The sequence below is a fragment of the Oncorhynchus kisutch genome, linkage group LG13 (assembly GCF_002021735.2).
Source record: "Oncorhynchus kisutch isolate 150728-3 linkage group LG13, Okis_V2, whole genome shotgun sequence".
NCBI lineage: Eukaryota > Metazoa > Chordata > Actinopteri > Salmoniformes > Salmonidae > Oncorhynchus > Oncorhynchus kisutch.
Window position 1 is genome coordinate 29,952,757 of NC_034186.2, and position 14,081 is coordinate 29,966,837.

General features: G+C 46.0%; 1 protein-coding gene across 2 annotated transcripts in view; it reads right to left on the bottom strand.

Annotated features, from left to right (window-relative positions):
• Positions 1-14,081, bottom strand: part of LOC109902632 (xenotropic and polytropic retrovirus receptor 1 homolog) — a 94,827-nt gene that overhangs the window by 19,867 nt on the left and 60,879 nt on the right. For both annotated transcript variants that reach the window (XM_031785970.1, XM_020499151.2), the window contains exons 3-8: positions 11,043-11,144; positions 8,321-8,538; positions 7,573-7,722; positions 7,284-7,367; positions 6,491-6,572; positions 6,117-6,304 (exon numbers count right to left, since the gene is read on the bottom strand). In XM_031785970.1, the coding sequence (XP_031641830.1) occupies positions 6,117-6,304; positions 6,491-6,572; positions 7,284-7,367; positions 7,573-7,722; positions 8,321-8,538; positions 11,043-11,144 (824 nt within the window). The remainder of the gene's footprint in view (positions 1-6,116; positions 6,305-6,490; positions 6,573-7,283; positions 7,368-7,572; positions 7,723-8,320; positions 8,539-11,042; positions 11,145-14,081) is intronic.

Sequence of the window (14,081 nt, forward strand, 5' to 3'; positions counted from 1 at the left end):
CCCGTATTCAGCACATTCTCCCTCTGGTGGTCACACTAGATCATTCTCTCCCTCTGGTGGTCACACTAGATCATTCTCTCTCTCTGGTGGTCACACTAGATCATTCTCTCTCTCTGGTGGTCACACTAGATCATTCTCTCCCTCTGGTGGTCACACTAGATCATTCTCTCTCTCTGGTGGTCACACTAGATCATTCTCTCTCTCTGGTGGTCACACTAGATCATTCTCTCTCTCTGGTGGTCACACTAGATCATTCTCCCTCTGGTGGTCACACTAGATCATTCTCTCCCTCTGGTGGTCACACTAGATCATTCTCTCTCTCTGGTGGTCACACTAGATCATTCTCTCTCTCTGGTGGTCACACTAGATCATTCTCCCTCTGGTGGTCACACTAGATCATTCTCTCTCTGGTGGTCACACTAGATCATTATCTCTCTCTGGTGGTCACACTAGATCATTCTCTCTCTCTGGTGGTCACACTAGATTATTCTCTCTCTCTGGTGGTCACACTAGATCATTCTCTCTCTCTGGTGGTCACACTAGATCATTCTCTCTCTCTGGTGGTCACACTAGATCATTCTCTCTCTATGGTGGTCACACTAGATCATTCCCTCTCTGTGGTGGTCACACTAGATCATTCTCTCTCTGGTGGTCACACTAGATCATTCTCTCTCTGGTGGTCACACTAGATCATTCTCTCTCTCTGGTGGTCACACTAGATCATTCTCTCTCTCTGGTCACACAAGAGTATTCTCTCTCTGATGGTCACACACAAACATTCTCTCTGTGTGGTGGTCACACCAGATCATTCTCTCTGAGGTGGTAACACACGATCATTCTCTCTGTGGTGGTCAAACAATATCATTTTCTCCGTGGTGGTCACACCAGATCATTCTCTTGGTGGTGGTCACACCAGATCATTCTCTCTGTGATGGTCACACCAGATCATTCTCTCTCTGGTGGTCACACTAGATCATTCTCTCTCTCTGGTGGTCACACCAGATCATTCTCTCGGTGGTGGTCACACCAGATCATTCTCTCTCTGGTGGTCACACCAGATCATTCTCTCTCTGGTGGTCACACCAGATCATTCTCTCTGTGATGGTCACACACAAACATTCTCTCTGTGTGGTGGTCACAACAGATCATTCCCTCTCTGGTGGTCACACCAGATCATTCTCTCTGTGGTGGTCACACACGATCATTCTCTCTGTGGTGGTCAAACAATATCATTCTCTCCGTGGTGGTCACACCCGATCATTCTCTCCGTGGTGGTCACACACAATCATTCTCTCTGTGGTGGTCACACACAATCATTCTCTCTGTGGTGGTCAAACAATATCATTCTCTCCGTGGTGGTCACACCCGATCATTCTCTCCGTGGTGGTCACACACAATCATTCTCTCTGTGGTGGTCACACACAATCATTCTCTCTGTGGTGGTCACACAATCATTCTCTCTGTGGTGGTCACACACAATCATTCTCTCTGTGGTGGTCACACAAGATCATTGTCTCTCTCTGGTGGTCACACAATGTCATTCTCTCCGTGGTGGTCACACACGATCATTCTCTCTGTGGTGGTCAAACGATATCATTCTCTCTGTGGTGGTCAAACAATATCATTCTCTCTCTTGTGGTCACACCAGCTCATTCTCTCTCTGGTGGTCACACCAGCTCATTCTCTCTCTGGTGGTCACACTAGATCATTCCCTCTCTGTGGTGGTCACACTAGATCATTCTCTCTCTGGTGGTCACACTAGATCATTCTCTCTCTGGTGGTCACACTAGATCATTCTCTCTCTCTGGTGGTCACACTAGATCATTCTCTCTCTCTGGTCACACAAGAGTATTCTCTCTCTGATGGTCACACACAAACATTCTCTCTGTGTGGTGGTCACACCAGATCATTCTCTCTGAGGTGGTAACACACGATCATTCTCTCTGTGGTGGTCAAACAATATCATTTTCTCTGTGGTGGTCAAACAATATCATTCTCTCCGTGGTGGTCACACCAGATCATTCTCTTGGTGGTGGTCACACCAGATCATTCTCTCTGGTGGTCACACCAGATCATTCTCTCTGTGATGGTCACACCAGATCATTCTCTCTGTGGTGGTCAAACGATATCATTCTCTCTGTGGTGGTCAAACAATATCATTCTCTCTCTTGTGGTCACACCAGCTCATTCTCTCTCTGGTGGTCACACCAGCTCATTCTCTCTCTGGTGGTCACACTAGATCATTCTCTCTCTCTGGTGGTCACACTAGATCATTCTCTCTCTCTGGTGGTCACACTAGATCATTCTCCCTCTGGTGGTCACACTAGATCATTCTCTCCCTCTGGTGGTCACACTAGATCATTCTCTCTCTCTGGTGGTCACACTAGATCATTCTCTCTCTCTGGTGGTCACACTAGATCATTCTCTCTCTCTGGTGGTCACACTAGATCATTCTCTCTCTGGTGGTCACACTAGATCATTATCTCTCTCTGGTGGTCACACTAGATCATTCTCTCTCTCTGGTGGTCACACTAGATCATTCTCTCTCTCTGGTGGTCACACTAGATCATTCTCTCTCTCTGGTGGTCACACTAGATCATTCTCTCTCTCTGGTGGTCACACTAGATCATTCTCTCTCTGGTGGTCACACTAGATCATTATCTCTCTCTGGTGGTCACACTAGATCATTCTCTCTCTCTGGTGGTCACACTAGATCATTCTCTCTCTCTGGTGGTCACAATAGTTGTTTGTTTTTACTCCATGTGTAACTCTGTGTCGTTTTATCTGTCGAACTGCTTTGCTTTATCTTGGCCAGGTCGCAATTGTAAATGAGAACTTGTTCTCAACTTGCCTACCTGGTTAAATAAAGGTAAAATAAAATAAATAAATAAACACTAGATCATTCTCTCTCTCTGGTGGTCACACTAGATCATTCTCTCTCTCTGGTGGTCACACTAGATCATTCTCTCTCTATGGTGGTCACACTAGATCATTCCCTCTCTGTGGTGGTCACACTAGATCATTCTCTCTCTGGTGGTCACACTAGATCATTCTCTCTCTGGTGGTCACACTAGATCATTCTCTCTCTCTGGTGGTCACACTAGATCATTCTCTCTCTCTGGTCACACAAGAGTATTCTCTCTCTGATGGTCACACACAAACATTCTCTCTGTGTGGTGGTCACACCAGATCATTCTCTCTGAGGTGGTAACACACGATCATTCTCTCTGTGGTGGTCAAACAATATCATTTTCTCTGTGGTGGTCAAACAATATCATTCTCTCCGTGGTGGTCACACCAGATCATTCTCTTGGTGGTGGTCACACCAGATCATTCTCTCTGGTGGTCACACCAGATCATTCTCTCTGTGATGGTCACACCAGATCATTCTCTCTCTGGTGGTCACACTAGATCATTCTCTCTCTCTGGTGGTCACACCAGATCATTCTCTCGGTGGTGGTCACACCAGATCATTCTCTCTCTGGTGGTCACACCAGATCATTCTCTCTGTGATGGTCACACACAAACATTCTCTCTCTGTGGTGGTCACACACGATCATTCTCTCTGTGGTGGTCAAACAATATCATTCTCTCCATGGTGGTCACACCCGATCATTCTCTCCGTGGTGGTCACACACAATCATTCTCTCTGTGGTGGTCACACACAATCATTCTCTCTGTGGTGGTCACACAATCATTCTCTCTGTGGTGGTCACACACAATCATTCTCTCTGTGGTGGTCACACCAGATCATTATCTCTGTGGTGGTCACACCAGATCATTCTCTCTCTGGTGGTCACACAATATCATTCTCTCCGTGGTGGTCACATACGATCATTCTCTCTGTGGTGGTCACACCAGCTCATTCTCTCTCTGGTGGTCACACCAGCTCATTCTCTCTCTGGTGGTCACACCAGCTAATTCTCTCTGTGGTGGTCAAACAATATCATTCTCTCTGTGGTGGTCAAACAACATCATTCTCTCTGTGGTGGTCAAACAAATCAAATCAAATCAAATTTATTTATATAGCCCTTCGTACATCAGCTGATATCTCAAAGTGCTGTACAGAAACCCAGCCTAAAACCCCAAACAGCAAGCAATGCAGGTGTAGAAGCACGGTGGCTAGGAAAAACTCCCTAGAAAGGCCAATACCTAAACAATATCATTCTCTCTGTGGTGGTCAAACAATATCATTCTCTCTGTGGTGGTCACTGCAGATCATTGTCTCTGTGGTGGTCACACTAGATCATTCTCTCTCTCTGGTGGTCACACTAGATCATTCTCTCTCTCTGGTGGTCACACTAGATCATTCTCTCTCTCTGGTGGTCACACTAGATCATTCTCTCTCTCTGGTGGTCACACTAGATAATTCTCTCTCTGGTGGTCACACTAGATCATTATCTCTCTCTGGTGGTCACACTAGATCATTCTCTCTCTCTGGTGGTCACACTAGATCATTCTCTCTCTCTGGTGGTCACACTAGATCATTCTCTCTCTCTGGTGGTCACACTAGATCATTCTCTCTCTCTGGTGGTCACACTAGATCATTCTCTCTCTATGGTGGTCACACTAGATCATTCCCTCTCTGTGGTGGTCACACTAGATCATTCTCTCTCTGGTGGTCACACTAGATCATTCTCTCTCTGGTGGTCACACTAGATCATTCTCTCTCTCTGGTGGTCACACTAGATCATTCTCTCTCTCTGGTCACACAAGAGTATTCTCTCTCTGATGGTCACACACAAACATTCTCTCTGTGTGGTGGTCACACCAGATCATTCTCTCTGAGGTGGTAACACACGATCATTCTCTCTGTGGTGGTCAAACAATATCATTTTCTCTGTGGTGGTCAAACAATATCATTCTCTCCGTGGTGGTCACACCAGATCATTCTCTCCGTGGTGGTCACACCAGATCATTCTCTTGGTGGTGGTCACACCAGATCATTCTCTTGGTGGTGGTCACACCAGATCATTCTCTCTGTGATGGTCACACCAGATCATTCTCTCTCTGGTGGTCACACTAGATCATTCTCTCTCTCTGGTGGTCACACCAGATCATTCTCTCGGTGGTGGTCACACCAGATCATTCTCTCTCTGGTGGTCACACCAGATCATTCTCTCTGTGATGGTCACACACAAACATTCTCTCTGTGTGGTGGTCACAACAGATCATTCCCTCTCTGGTGGTCACACCAGATCATTCTCTCTGTGGTGGTCACACACGATCATTCTCTCTGTGGTGGTCAAACAATATCATTCTCTCCATGGTGGTCACACCCGATCATTCTCTCCGTGGTGGTCACACACAATCATTCTCTCTGTGGTGGTCACACACAATCATTCTCTCTGTGGTGGTCACACAATCATTCTCTCTGTGGTGGTCATACACAATCATTCTCTCTGTGGTGGTCACACACAATCATTCTCTCTGTGGTGGTCACACAAGATCATTGTCTCTCTCTGGTGGTCACACAATGTCATTCTCTCCGTGGTGGTCACACCAGCTCATTCTCTCTCTGGTGGTCACACCAGCTCATTCTCTCTCTGGTGGTCACACCAGCTCATTCTCTCTCTGGTGGTCACACCAGCTCATTCTCTCTGTGGTGGTCAAACAATATCATTCTCTCTGTGGTGGTCAAACAACATCATTCTCTCTGTGGTGGTCAAACAATATCATTCTCTCTGTGGTGGTCAAACAATATCATTCTCTCTGTGGTGGTCAAACAATATCATTCTCTCTGTGGTGGTCACTGCAGATCATTGTCTCTGTGGTGGTCACACTAGATCATTCTCTCTGTGGTGGTCACATCAGATCATTCTCTCTGTGGTGGTCACACTAGATCATTCTCTCTGTGGTGGTCACACTAGATCATTCTCTCTGTGGTGGTCACACCAGATCATTCTCTCTGTGGTGGTCACACAATATATTTCTCTCTCTCTGGTGGTCACACTAGATCATTCTCTCTGTGGTGGTCAAACAATATCATTCTCTCTGTGGTGGTCACACAATATAATTTGTTCTCTCCATTATTACCAGTAGTTGCCTCAGTGTACTGTCTGGCTTGATTCTTGTTATTGTCCTTTTGTACCCCCTGGTTCTCCCCTCTCCCTTACCTCAAACAGGTGCTGGTGGGAGAGGTTGCTGCGAGGGTTCAGCTCAAAGATGAGCACGTGGTTTACCCCCGCCTGGCGCCAGCCGTACGTGTTAATGCCCAACAGGAAGAGGAACTCGATCAGCAGGAAGCCACCACGGTAGATACGCACCAGAGGCCACACGTTCTCATACCGGATGAGTACAGCACCTGCAAAATAATAATAGCAATTAAATCCTCTAATTCTCCATCAAAATATCTGAGGCTACAGTCTTGTCATAAAATACAGTATGCACTACTAACTTGAGCTCCCCACTAATGGCAAGCCCCATATCCTGTGTATCTGTTAATCCCCCAGTAAAAAGGCCTTATTAGCATGGTTGTGTGTGAATGTACCACTGAGGATGAAGGAGATAGAGAGGACGATGAAGACCCCACAGTAGAGGCCAACGCGGAAGGTAGTCCAGGCTAGAGCAGGCTGCAGGAAGGAAAAGCAGAGAATGACAGAGATGAGCAATTACCAGTTACTAGGCATGTGTGACTGCCAGTCTTCTCTGCTCTACTGTAATGTTGTCAGGCACACAGCTGCAGATCCACACTAGGCAGTTACTAATTCATTTAGCTTGACAGATAGACACACCTATCCAGGGAAGCTGAAGCCATTCACAGAATCCAGTTCACCTGTTCCTTGTTCAATGCACCTTATAGGAAGTGTCATTACATTAACATGTGTTATCGTCAAGTACTTTTGTACGTGCTAAAAATACATTTCATATAAATGTTCCCACAGGAATCTGGACAAGCCATTTGGATCTGGCATAATTCAGGGTGGACATGACATTGATATCAATACAACTATAAATATGAAGGATATGTGACAGGGGATGTGAAGCCCTCTCTCTCTCTCTCCTCCCCTGTGGAAAAGCTCTTTTTCCAGTCTAGTATGGAGAGCCTCTTACAGGATCAATACTGTGGGGATGAATAGGGTGTGTGTGTCACATACCTCTACTGTATACACACACAGCAGGAAGGAGATGAAGAGCAGGAAGTGTGTCACTCTACCATACGACGTTTATGTTGATGAGATCCTGGCGCTGGCAGGGAATTATGGCGGGAATGATCTCATTGGTTAATTGTACACTAACTAACATACACCCTCTAGTAAACCTGTGGTGTCAGTCTCTCTCACCTGTGCTGCCCCCAGTGGAGGCACTCTCAGCCTCTTCATTGCCTTCTGACGGTCCCCTCCCTCCAGCTCTGTGGTCACCACAGCCTGACAAACACAACACACACGTCACTACTGTTCATCCAGGAACAAGTTCAAATACAATACAACATATTCAAGAGCAAAAGTCAAAGACCGGGATCCGATTTTGCCAGAATTAGCAATTTTGTGGTTAAAACAGATGATGGAGAATGAATATCAACCTAAACAATGCTTTGACCTCCACAGCCAGGTGCTTCTGTTCCATACTTACCTCAGTCTCAGAAATGAGCTGGGTGATCTTCTTACAGGTGTAGAAGGGGGCCACCTCCACGTGGGCCACGCGCCAGTCAGCCCCACGGGGAGTCTCCAGGATCTTATCATGCTTCTTCAGGATCTTACGGAAGCCTGTGAAGTTCAGATTCTGGGAGAAAGACAAATCGTGGGGTTAAGTCTGAACTGAGCAAGAGATGCAGAGAGGGAGAAGGAGACAACGACTAAACGGTTGAGAAAAGCTGAACTGCTGAGATAAAAGAGAGGAACAGAGACGAAATAGACACACCACTAGAGAGAGGTGGATGGAGAGGTAATAAGATGCAGAGAGACATTTGATGCTGATTGCAGCAACAAACAGAAAGATGAGAGAGTGTAGATAGGCTGACTGTTTCACCTGGTAGTTCAGCATCAGGATGAGACTGAGGTAGTATCTAGGGGTAGTGTGTAGGGTTTAGGGTTAAGGTTACCAACTTGGTAGTTCTGCAGTAGGCTGAGGTTGAGGAACTGCCTAGGGGTAGTGTGTAGGGTTTAGGGTACCAACCTGGTAGTTCTGCAGTAGGATGAGGTTGAGGAACTGCCTAGGGCTAGTGTGTAGGGTTTAGGGTTAAGGGTACCAACCTGGTAGTTCTGCCTCCGGATGAGGAAGTACCTAGGGGTGGTGTGTAGGGTTTAGTGTACCAACCTGGTAGTTCTGCCTCCGGATGAGGAAGTACCTAGGGGTGGTGTGTAGGGTTTAGGGTACCAACCTGGTAGTTCTGCAGTAGGATGAGGCTGAGGTAGAACTCGGAGAAGGCCAGCTGTAGGTCCTTGATGTTGCGGTGTTTGCAGCGTTCCTCCTGGGACAGGTGGAACACCGTCTTGCGTTTCCGCAGACCTGGCGCATTGCTCTCACGCTGCGCATCCAGAGACGACTGCAGCTCATTCTGCAGGGTGGCAAAACGCCTCTGGGCTTCCGCAAGTTTCTCTGCAGGAGGGAAGGAGATATGGAGAACAACCGAGTGAGCAACAGTGTCAGTATGACAAAGACAGATCTGATTTCACGCTGCTGATGTCTCGTGGAAATTTCTAGTGGTTTTGAGAGTAACTTCTACTGCACTGAGACTGTCAGAAACATTAGCTTGCATTAACAGCCCTGCAGTGCATACAGCCAGAGGTAAACACACTTCTCCCTGCCCTCCTCTCCATTACGGGGAAGTGAAAAGAGGAGTATTAGGTTCTGCAGACGTGTAAATGCAGCCCTCGGCAGGCCCATTACCAGGGTCATGACAGGGTTCATTTCCCTCCTGAGAGAGACAGCAGCAGGGCAGGGGGGAACCTGAGTAGATCTGGAACATGGCCCTCATTCTCCCCCAGCCTCCCCATCCCAGTCCCACGAACACATTCCAGGACTGAACTCCTCGAGCCCGGCTTTGGCACATATCCTCCACTGTCACCTCCGCCTGTGTCTGCACTCTGCACCCCACCACATCCTATTCATAGGCCAAGGCTGGAGAGAGGGTTCTGCAATAGACCTCTTCAGTCCTGATTCACAACTAGACCGCCTGGTCAACGGTAGGGCAGAGAGGCCCTGCCTGCATGTGTTTGTGACAATGACGAAGCACCGTCTCATGTTCCCCACGGTCAATCAGTGAAGACAGGGGTGTTACGTTAGGTGCAGTGGGTTAATTGGTTACTTTAACGCTCAGTTGCAAACACAGCCTCTGAATTTCACAGTACCTGACTCATAGGAATGCCTGCTCTTTTGATGGCTAAAATTAGAGTAATCCCTCACAGGATAACAGTAGATTATGTCACTGACACTGTCTACCCTGTCCAGAGGGTCTCTATCTGCCGCTCTGCATGGATCAAGTCATGACTTAACATGAGGCGTGAGAAAGTCAAGACTCACACACTTTACCTAAATTGGAAGAAATGAAGCCTGGGTAGATTTGTGTGTACAGACAAAGGTGTCAGAATGGTATGCAGGCTGAAGAGACTAAAATAAGCCTTAACGTCTGAGCTTTGCCAGGATCAGCCACAGGTAAAATATTGTCTCTGGAGTCTATATCTGAGGATACATACAAATATTTTAGATATTGTGACAGCATTTAACAGAGACTGTGTTGTGCCTTGGTTTTTCTCACTGGCATATAGTTAAATGTACTGCTCTAGGTTAACTTAAGGGGGTCGATGACCCCTTTCAGAAGAGTGAAGCTGCTTGCTACAGCTCTCTGCGGAGGCGACGACTCTCTTATGTAAAGCTCACACCTTGAACAAGACATGAAAAGAGGGAGATAACGATGTCTGTCCAACAAGATTCAGTAAGTGCTTGTTTCATCCCAACATCCGGCTAGACGGATATACAACACATCCAGGCGTAGAAAATGAGAGATTATGAGGCTGCAGTCTGGAGTCCGAGAGTAAAGTGACTGACTGTGGCTGGGTTACAAGACAGCCAAGAAGACCTAACACTGCTAAAAACAACATTTACTATAGATTTCCTTATAATCTGAATTGAGACAGATTTATTCTAGTAAAGCCAGATGTCTGGCCTTGATGTGGGGCGGCAGGTAGCCTAGTGGTTAAAGCGTTGGACTAGTAACCAAAAGGTTGCAAGATTGAATCCCCGAGCTGACAAGGTAAAAATCTGTCGTTCTGCCCCTGAACAAGGCAGTTAAACACACCGTCATTGGGTGATAACCCACCTAGGCCGTCATTGAAAATTAGAATTTGTTCTTAACTGAATTGCCTAGTTAATTGAAGATAAAATAAATAAAATACTCAGACTCAGTCTGCTGGATGTGCTTAATGAGCAACAGTGATGGGAAATCCTTGTTTTCAGGGAAGATAAAAACGAGGAGCAACAGGATGTTGATCAGAGTGCCAGTTCTCTTTGGCAGTCCAACCTGGTCTGAGTTTATTTCAGCTTCTGGCAAAGCCTCAACTCTGAAGGGGATGGGAGGGGAGGTTTATTGGAGAAGAAAAATAGGGAGTTTAAAAGGCTTTCAGACTTTAAGGAAAAGCAAATTAAAGTAGACACTAATGAATGCCCCTTTTCTATATTTTGTTGGCTTCCTGTCTAACTCGTACCATTACCAATAAAGTATGTACTCGTTGGTAATGGGATTCAGAATATATCAAATGTCCATGTTGCCAGGCAGCATCAACCCATTAAATACAGTTCTACAAAACATCACGTAGTTGGCACCCAAATAAAGCTTATCACTCAACATGACAACCGTATGTGCAAGAGGTCAAGGAAATTACTGGCTACTCCCATTGCACTGCAGGCATTAGTTATTATGGCATTGTAAGTAACTATGAGTGGACAAACTGCAGATGCTCACAGAAAATCAAAGGGGTGGTCTAACTTAGTCAGAGAGACAAACTTGCCTAGCATAGCATAGCATAGCATAGCATAGCATAGCATAGCATAGCATAGCATAGCATAGCATAGCATAGCAGCACTGCTCCATCAAATTGGCCTACCTGAATAAAATGTGTTGATCTTCAAAAGCTCCTTCTCACAATTCTGAAAAAACTTCTCCTCAAACTTGGCGTAGTATCTCTTGACAGTGTCTTCATCTGTGACTGGAGAGGGGAAAAAAGAGGCGGAGAGAGAGAGAGAAAGGTCACGTTTCGAACAAAACATTCAAAATAAAAACATTATTTAACCAATGAAAAACAATTAATGCACACATCATTATGGACATTAGATGAATATGACCACAGCTTGTAGCTAAACAGGTAGCCTATCAGTTTGGCTTATGATTACATTCACATCCTTTTTCAAGATGATCCTCCTTCAACAAGCATCAATGCACTTAAACAATGCTTTCATTCAGACCAGAGTACCAAGAGAAACAAAACGGTTAAAAATGGCTTGATGGACAGTGTACTGTTCAGCCCAGAAAAGTCACCAACACGCCCCTGCCACTCTCGTTCATCTGACGGTCATTAAATGTTGGGGACAAGCACAGTGACACAGTTCTAAATAAGGATACATTTAATTTGTCCCTTCCCTTCCCTCTTCTGTCTTCTTACTTGGTGTTGCTCATCCAGTACACAGAGTAACCTAACACCCCTATGAGTTGCCTTGGGGACTAGCAGCCAAGAAGACCAGGGCCACAGGGCACTGTCCCAGCCACAGCTTAAAGTCTGACCACAGGTCCACAGCACAGGATCAACAGGCTGTAGTTCTAATGATTTTATTTATAGTGACCACAAGTTCCAAAACCAATCCACCTATAACAGCTGGCAATATTTGACTGTGATCCTTAGAGTAGAGAGTCACAGTGTAAGAGACAGGCCTCGTCTCCTGGGACTGAGAAAGACAGAGACAAAGAGGATCTGCACACTGAGAGAATGTGCATCTTAATATCCTCTCTCTGGTACTAAAACATGCATTATTTTTCAATGATTATTCATCACGATCACTCTCTTATCAATGTAGCCTGGCCAGACTTGCTAGTTGACACCAGTAACGATGCATCATTGATGTTCTATCTAAATGTCACAGCCAGGGATACATCACACCATCCATCACGCTATCTCTGCTAAATGTTTGTGCAAGAGTGGGGTTATAATAGAAATGTTAGCTAACCTATCATATGAAATGGCCCTTTAATGCAAGTTGAAACCTTTAGATGGAGAGGCATTCAATTCTGTTCTTAGTAATAACAAAAAGATGCCTAAGGCTGTGTAGGCTGTCAATATTCCTGCTCTATCCACCTGCATACAGAGAATCCAAGGAGAGACTGTGAGTGTGTTCAGTAAAAGGCTGTGAAAATGTTCCTTGGGGTCAGTGAGCCAGTCAAGCGATGTGCAGATTTACATAAAAATTAGAAAAACATCTGTATATCAATAATTTGTGAATTGAATCATGTTCAGTGGTTGAAACTTCCTCATAAGGGACTTTATATGATGATTCACTCTGATAGTGCTGGGGAGATGTGTCCCCTTACTGCAGTTCAGACTAACCTCATGACAGAGGCATCTTGCAGTCCTCATTAAACATCAAAAACAACATCAATGAACAAAAAGAAAACAACAGCAGCCATGCTCAACTGTTCTGAACTGAGACAGAACATAAACAGGGGCTGAGGATGACCTTCAACTTATCATCTTCACTGGGTCAGTGAGAGAGAGAGGGAGAGATCAGAACGTGTGTGCTGTAAGACACAGCTGGCATCAGTGGGTCAAGTGTTAAGTGGAGGTCAGGAGGGTGTGAGTGCCTTACAGTGTACAACCACACAGCTCATCCCCTCCTGTCTGGAATAGAGGAGAGGAGGATGAGAGGAGGATGAGAGGCAGCAGCTAGCTATCTGCATGAGGAATGAGGGATGGAAGTACGCTCTGCCTACACCTCTGAAAGAATTTCTCCCTCACTTCCTAATTCCATTGCAGTCACAACACACCTTGGACCAGGACATATCAATGGAGAGTTTAGCCATTTTACATAATCTGGCTGGTTGCCAGTCCTCCCAGCACAGATAAGAGATAAGAGATAAGAGTAGAGAACAAGCCTGTGAGAACAGGGCACTGCAATACCGCTGCAAAACCAGGTCAAATACAAGATCCCAAAGGAAGAGGTTATAGAACACTGGAACTAGTCTACATGACAACAACTGGGGGAGAAGGCAGATGACAAGGAAGAAAGCGAAATAAGAGGGACGTGGACTTTGGATGAAATGATCCTAGATTATGTTATGAGAGGAAATGGAGGAGATGAAAGCCTGGAGAGAAAGGTAGGGAGAGGGCCGTGGAGTGACCCCTCACCCCTATCTCCCCCCGCTGACGCTCTACTGACCCCTATCTCCCCCCACTGAAGTTCTACTGACCCCTATCTCCCCCTGCTGAAGCTCTACTGACCCCTATCTCCCCCCGCTGAAGTTCTACTGACCCCTATCTCCCCCCGCTGAAGCTCTACTGACCCCTATCTCCCCCCGCTTAAGCTCTACTGACCCCTATCTCCCCCCGCTGAAGCTCTACTGACCCCTATCTCCCCCCGCTGAAGCTCTACTGAGGAGGTCTGCTGGTCCCCAGGAGACTGTGTCTGTGTGTATTCGTGCACGTGTAGAAGTGTGTGTGCGCATGTGTGTGCGTGAGCATGTGTGGCGTGTGAGAACAAAGGAGCGAGAGGCAGCGCTGCTTTGAAACAGCCCCGTCCCTGCAGCTACACATTGAGTATTCACCATGCCTCTGATGCAAAAACGTCTCTATAACCAACACTCTACCCTCATTTGCTTCACCTCAACCTTACTCAAATATGCATGAATCAACATAATTAGGCTCACAGAGTTAGAGTAAAGTACAAACTGTCTGTGCTAATTTATTTTCAACAAAAACAAAGGACAGAAATAAACAGCTCAATTGCAGAGGAAAAAAATTGTCAAATGAGTGAAATCATAAACGGTATTTAGTGTGTTTATTCCCATTTATCAAAGATGTCTGTATTTATCTGAACTCAATGTCTTCTCTCCATCACTGTATGGGTCCTCATTATTGCACCACTGGCTGGTGAGGAGA